Raw genomic sequence first — 7,500 nt, 5'->3', positions numbered from 1 at the left:
GCTTGCATGAGGACTTAAAAAATATCCCGCTTGATTTTGTAATGAATTTTGCATGGAAAATATATAAAACAAAAACAAAAGCATTCGGCCTGATTTTAGTAACGTTACAAATGTTACTTGCATTGTATTACAATGTTACATTTAGTAGCCTAGATCAATAAATTACGAATAATTGTGTAAATAACATGTTTTCGTGTAATCAATAAAAAAGTAACTGACTACGTGATTTAATCCAAGTACTTAATTTTTGGAATCTGATTACGTAATCCATATTACTTCCCAGCTCTGTTCATTAATATATACTGTAACATCCATACTAGCCTTTCACCTGCATAGGAGAATACAGTGGAGGTGGATACGAAGAATAAAAAATGCACATTGTTGTTTTGTTCTGTGGCACAGGGCACGGTTACAGAGCAGACTGACAGAGTACGTCAAGGACACACTCAGTTACATTGAGATCGTGAGGGACTTCTGTGACCAAGAACAGAACTGGACCGATGAGAGAAGGGCAGAGCTTGAGAAGTTGAGAGACATCAGTAATAATCAGCAGGAGAAGAAGCTCGGCGCCGTCCTCAGAGACACATTAGAGGGGCTGAAGAAACTCGAGCCCTTCCTGGAAGCAGTGGAGAAGCTAACAGTGACCTCGAGCCACGTCTTCAGCGGACAGATCTTCCTGCTGCGCGGAGAGAGACCTGAAAGTGTGCAGTCAGTCATCACAGATGCCAGGATAGATGCTCCTCTCCTCATCCACTTCAAAAGAAATGCAGAAACCTTCTTCAGGCCTCTCCTTGATAATGTGAATGTCCTGGTCTTTCAGCTAGACAACTACGTACTCAAAACTGAGCAACTTTGTAGGAGAGTAAGACGAAAGTGAGTTCTGAAATTCCTGTTAAAAGTCACAATTCTGTCAACGTTTAATCACCTTCATGTCATTTTAAACTCATATGACTTTCATCCTGCTTGCTTTGTGATTTTTTTTGGTTTGTTTGTTTTTTGCATTGAAAAGACCTGGGAATGGCACTTTTGAACATCATGTGTTGAGTTCACTATAGAGTTACGCCAATTTAGCATATGCTAAAAGCCCACTCATTTTCCCAAATTTTCTGGGGTGCTGTTTTCACTGTTATACGCCAGGGGGCGCTATTACACATCACCTGAATGAGACTAGAACGTGCTGATCAAAAACACAAGCAGAAAAAAGATTTCATATGTATGCATATGCATATGAAAAAATATGGTAATGCGATCATCAACAGTAAACAGCATATAAATGAAAATGTTACTGAATTAAATGTTGATCCAGGAAGTGGTAAAGGACTGTGAATCTTTGGGAGAACTGATGGAAGCCGTCTACTGCATCTTTGCTTTGATCACCATACTGAATATGGTCCAGATAGTATTTGATAAAAACATGATTTTCTCAGCTTTTTGCTCAAAGTGTTGCTCTTTTTATGAAACCTAACTACATTCAAGTGTTTAAAAAAAAATATTATTATTATTTTTTTTTAAATAGAGGTTCTCTTCTTTATTTTGATGTGTTGATGTTCAGATATTCATACAACAAAATATTCTGAGGGCCATGAAATATTACTGAAAATCATCAGTCAAAAAAACTGGCAGTGGCTGGCAACTTTTTTTCAAAAACGCTGGCAGGGAAAGAGTTAAACATGTGCCAAATGCATTGGATTAGCACTGTGCCATTAGTCTTTAAATGACAACATGCGTATTTAAATGTACAGCAATATGGTGCTCAAGACAAGATCTGCACTGTGCGACAACAATCAGTTAGAATACTTTTCAGTCTTAATATTTACAATGGATTTACTGTAGTAACACTAAACCTACCCAATTAATACATTGTTATTATTAAACACTCATAAGGCATAAACCGATTTGGGCAAGAGACGGATCCAAACCGTAGTCGATTGCATCATATACGACATCCATGTGCATTACTCTCCAACCAACGCCACTGCAGACGCTGTTTAACGCCGTCTGACCGGATAAAACATGACATGAGTGTGTTTATTCTCCGCATTTTAATTCAACTTTTTCTTGAAATTTAACAGTTTATTCTCAACATTTTATTTCGGCCTTTTTTTTTTTATTTAACTTTTTTTTTTCCACGAAATTTAACTGCTTTTTCTCACAAAATAAAACTCAAATCTCAACATTTTACTCTAAATTTAATAATTAATTTTTTTCAAAATGTACGTTTTTTTTTCAACAAATTTAAAGCTTTTTTCTTCAAAAGTTTTCTCAAATTGTATTGTTTTTTTTGTTTGTTCTCTTTTTTTTAGTATATTCTCAACATTTTTTTTTTGACCTTTTTCTCGAAATTTAACTTTTTTTCCCAAAATTTATCTCAATGTACGGAAGAGTACGGAAGAGGATTAGGGCCAAGCAATAATAAAAAAATAAAATCATCTCGAGATTAAAGTCATTATATTGCGAGATTAAACTCATTAAATTTCGAGAAAAAAAGTCGAAATACAATCTTGAGAATAAACTCGTTACATTACACGCCATTAATGGCAATGCCGTACGGTTTTAATTCATCATAGCTGTCCAAGTGCAGAGTGCATTTGGGTGAAGCCAGCGATAACCTTTCATTTGTCCTCTGGTTGTCATTTCATGTTGGACAAAAGCGAGTAGCCTACATCGCCCAAATTGGACTGATTTTTCTTCTAAAAAGACCTTGCCGCTTGCAAATTCTCTTTAAAGTTCGTGTGCTAATTATTATTGTGTCATAATTAGCTAAAGTTGATAGTATTTCTTTGTTACTGAAAGAAAGTCTAAAATATAGCTTGATTAAGTGATCCAACTCTGTCTATAGTGTTCATTGTATAGCCTATAGAGGACATGGCAGAGTTGGATCACTTAATCAAGCTATATTTTAGACTTTCTTTCAGTAACAAAGAAATACTATCAACTTTAGCTAATTATGACACAATAATAAGTTAGCACACGAACTTTAAAGAGAATTTGCAAGCGGCTAGGTCTTTTTAGAAGAAAAAATCAGTCCAATTTGCACGATGTAGGCTACTCGCTTTTGTCCAACATGCAAGGTTATTGCTGGCTTCACCCAAATGCACTCTGCACTTGGACAGCTATGATAAATTAAAACCGTACGGCATTGCCATTAATGGACGAAATTAAACGAGTTTATTCTCAAGATTGAATTTCGACTTTTTTTCTCGAAATTTAACGAGTTTTTTTTTCTCGAAACACAACGACTTTATTCTCGAAATTTAATGAGTTTATTCTCAAGATTGTATTTCGACTTTTTTTCTCGAAATTTAACGAGTTTAATCTCGAAACACAACGACTTTATTCTCGATATTTAATGAGTTTATTCTCAAGATTGTTTTTTCGACTTTTTTTCTCGAAATTTAATGAGTTTAATCTTGCAATATAATGACTTTAATCTCGAGATGGTTTTATTTTTTTATTATTGCTTGGCCCTAATCCTCTTCCGTAGTTTATACTCACGATTATTTCGACTATTTTTCTCGAAATTTAAACGAGTCTTTTTCTCGAAACACAACGAATTTATTCTCGAAATTTAATGAGTTTATTCTCAAGATTGTATTTCGATTTTTTTTCCTCGAAATTTAACGAGTTTAATCTCGCAATATAATGACTTTAATCTCAAGATGATTTTATTATTTTTTTTATTGCTTGGCCCTGATCCTCTTCCGTATCCGTATCAATGTAACTATTGTTATTTAAATTTTATTTTCAATATGTTATTTTGACTTTTTCCTGAAATGTAATGTTTTTTTCTAAATTTAACTCATTTTTTTCTCATAATTTAATGAGTTTATTCTCAACATTTTATTCTGACTTTTTTTCTCGAAATTTAACGTTTTTTTATTTTTCTCAAAATTTAAAGACTTTTTTCTCGTAATTTAACATGTTCATTCTCAACATTTTATTTGGACTTTTTTTTCTCGAAATTTAAAAAGTATATTCTCAAAAAAAAAATCACACTTTTTTCCTCACGTTTTTTTTCTCTGAATTTAACATAGTTCAATGAATTTATTCCCAACATTTTATTAAACAAATTTCTCGAAATGTAAGTACTTTTTTCTCGTAATTTAACTAATTTAATGAATGACTTTATTCTTGAGATGGTTTTATTTTTTCTTATCATTGCTTGGCCCTAATCCCCTTTCGTACTTAAGGCACAATATTGAATGAACACAAATTTCTTGAGAGCTATGATAAAGGGTCAGATTTTCCAACTTAAATTTTGGTCTTTTTCTTATCCAAAGCAGCATCTGAATGCCATAATTAGATCAAAATAAATAATTTAAGTTTTTTCTCTTCATGTTTTCTCAACAGTTCAGTTTTGTCTGGAGACATCTATAAGTAAGTATATATGTTTCCCATCTCATTCAAGGTTGAGATGAAAAAACAGTGATGAGTCATTGTTAATTACACTGCAATTCTTCACAGATGTAACAGGGCTCAACCTTTAGTGGAGCTCATTTTGAACGCAAGTGAGAACACTATGAATCAAATGCTTCATCATTTAAACCAGTTGTGTGAAATCAGGTGAGACCTCAAGCTTAGCCATTTTTAAATCAAATGGTTTGGTTAAAAGTGTCAAAGAGGTGGACTGCCAACTATAAGACTGACTCTGTCTTCTTTCTCCTTGTCCAGGATGAACCAAGACACCCGGCTGGCGTTCCTCTTTCAGGACGATGCTCAGAAATTCATTGATGTGTTCAGTGAACGTCATTCTAGAATGAGGCAGTTGCTGTCAGATCTGGAGGAGACGGCCGCTAAGCTAGACTCGATGAAGTTGGGGGCCAGTATATCCACTGTGGCTGGTAGTTCAGTGGGGATTTTAGGGGGTGTCTTGGCTATTCTTGGAATCGCTCTTGCCCCGTTGACTGCAGGAGCATCATTGGCTTGCGCTGTGGCAGGGATGGGTCTGGGGGGCATTAGTGCAGTCAATACTCTTGTAACAGAGATCACTGAAATGGCAGTCAACAGTCAGCAGGAGCACACTGCAGAAAGTTATTTAAACAGTTACAGGGATGATATGATAAAAATCGAAGAATGTTTGAATGAAGTGGCCAACAGTGAAAGACCTTTGAAGCCTAGTGAAGTTGATGTTAACACCGTGTTACACTGTACTGGAGAAGTGGTTAAACAGGCTGTGGATGGACTTGCAGCTTATGCAGTGCATAAAAGTGAAAGAGTAACTGCAGCAACAACCGAGATCGCAATGCAGGATTTAAATACGGCCAGTGACGTACCGCAGGTGGCTAGATACCTGTCTAGGACAGAGCAGCTGGCAAACGCAAAAGCATTGAGGATCGTAAAATGTTCTAGAGTTGCCTCTGGCTTCACAAATTTATTGTTTATTGGCCTGGATGTCTATTTTATTGTTAAAGAAAGTAAAAGTCTTGCAAACGGGAGCGAGAGTGAGGTCTCTAAGCTCATCCGCTCCAGGGCAGCTCTGTGTAAATCTGAGCTGGAGGCCTGGGAGAAAATGCACGATTCCTTATGCATAGGAATAAAGACGATTAGAAAGAGCCAGGATACTTTGGGGAAACCATTTCTTCCTTAGATATGGTAATGTGCATAAAAGGGCATTTGTAGGGTGGCCGAGAGAGCTCAACATGCTGCAAATTAAGAAAACTGCAAATACATACAACACTGAACTTTACTGCTGACAAATCAGCATGATGGGCAAAAACTAGTAGCATATAGGGATATAACGATTCACTCAATTTACAATGGGATTAAATTCATGATACAGATTACACAATATAATATATATATATATATTTTTTTTTACAAAATGAGATTTAAGACTAATTATAAATGAAAAGGTGTCCTTTTATTATTTAGCAGACAACATGCTGCATATTTCAATGTGAAATTGAAATGTCAAATAATAAAACTAACTTTTTAAATTTTAAAAGAAATCCCAAATCAAATAAAAAAAAATACAAATAAAAGGCTTTGCCTGTGCTCTATTTAAAATCATTCATATTATAAAATCATATAATTTCAAAATGTGAAAAAAAAAAGATTGGTCTGAATTTAGCTTTGTGTATAAGATGCAAATGTCACTCTCTGATAGCAGGTATTTATAGGCTGCTGCCCCTTTAAGACCGAAGGCACGGATCCAGTATAGCAGGGGTCGGCAACATTACGGCATGATGTGCCATTTTTTATTTTTCTGGTTAACCACTGTGCAAACAGCCCCATTATTATTACACAGTATTATACAGAATGCATTAATGCTTTGTACAGTACATACACATTTTTAAATGATATGATAAAAAACAATAGGCCTCTGATTTCCTCTTGAATATTTTTTCATAAATTGTTTTTTAAACTTTTCAAGTTTCTTGAATAACATATACAGTGTGACCGTACTGAACACCACTGTATGTGTGTGTGTGTGTGTGTGTGTGTGAGACAAGGCCAATGCATTAAAACCGGTCAGTTTAATCACCGTTCTATATTAATGCGCGCGCACACACACACACACCACTGGCACACAGAGATCTGAGATCGAACTGTGACTTTTATTAATCGATACTGAATCGCTACTTTATATTTCTCAGCAAGGAGGGGGGGTAAAATCGGTGTTTTTAAGTAACTAAACTCAGTTTCATTGTTTGTAGACAGAGACAGATGCAGAAAATTCACCTCTCTCGCTCTCTCTCTCTCAAAATGACCATATTTGAGAAAAAAAAATTAGAGTAGTTTGGCATCACAGGATATAGCTGTCGGTCATTTAACATTTATATCGTAAACGTATCGTTAAAAGTTGACTAATATTAAAGGATTTGCAGCTTCAACTTACCTCGCTCTCTTTATCATTAAACTGACGCTTCGCGCTCTGCTAACGTGAACAGTAAACCCCGCCTTGATTTGATTGGACATCTCAGTCATTTTGACATTGACGAGCGCTGTTAGACCGCTGAGGCTTTGATCTGAAGTGCCTAATATGTGCTCGCGCGCGCATCCGTAGACTAGCGCAAGTTAATTCTCACACTTTAATAGTATTTATAGCTCCTAACTGTGTGACTATGATAAGTTATTACCTCAAAATGTACGTCAGTATGCAGTTTTCATAGGCCAGTGTTTGTCACATCATTATAAGTGTTTGATCACCACATTTGAGTTATCATTGCAAAAAATATGTTTACGTATATATATTCTGTTTATGCTATATACTGTATTCTGTATACAGTACCTTTCAAAAGTTTGGACACTTTCCATTCGTGTGTCCAAACTTTTGACCATACTATACTACAATATAGCCTTAACATAAAGAATATCAGCCGATATATCGGTATCTGTCTTTTATTTTACTCCCTAATATCAGTTTTGGTAGGGCTGTAATAAACACCATTAAACTGATGCGAGCTTCGGATCTTCCAGTGTTTCTCTACGGTGCTGAAACCTAAAGATGTCCGAGTTCTGATCCCTGTGCAACTGATACTCGACTGCCATTGGCTCATC

At 35.5% G+C, this 7,500-nt stretch overlaps 1 protein-coding gene across 1 annotated transcript in view; it reads left to right on the top strand.

Annotated features, from left to right (window-relative positions):
* Positions 1 to 5,828, top strand: part of LOC122141952 — a 6,032-nt gene extending 204 nt beyond the window's left edge. The window contains exons 2-5 of the mRNA XM_042750887.1: positions 403 to 873; positions 4,351 to 4,377; positions 4,465 to 4,563; positions 4,672 to 5,828. Coding sequence (XP_042606821.1) covers positions 403 to 873; positions 4,351 to 4,377; positions 4,465 to 4,563; positions 4,672 to 5,587 — 1,513 coding nt within the window. The 3' untranslated portion in view covers positions 5,588 to 5,828. The remainder of the gene's footprint in view (positions 1 to 402; positions 874 to 4,350; positions 4,378 to 4,464; positions 4,564 to 4,671) is intronic.
* The last annotated feature ends 1,672 nt before the right edge of the window (positions 5,829 to 7,500 follow it).

The sequence above is a fragment of the Cyprinus carpio genome, chromosome B23, assembly GCF_018340385.1.
Source record: "Cyprinus carpio isolate SPL01 chromosome B23, ASM1834038v1, whole genome shotgun sequence".
Classification (NCBI taxonomy): domain Eukaryota; kingdom Metazoa; phylum Chordata; class Actinopteri; order Cypriniformes; family Cyprinidae; genus Cyprinus; species Cyprinus carpio.
Note: the sequence above shows the minus strand (reverse complement) of the source record. Positions and strands in the feature narration are given on the sequence as shown.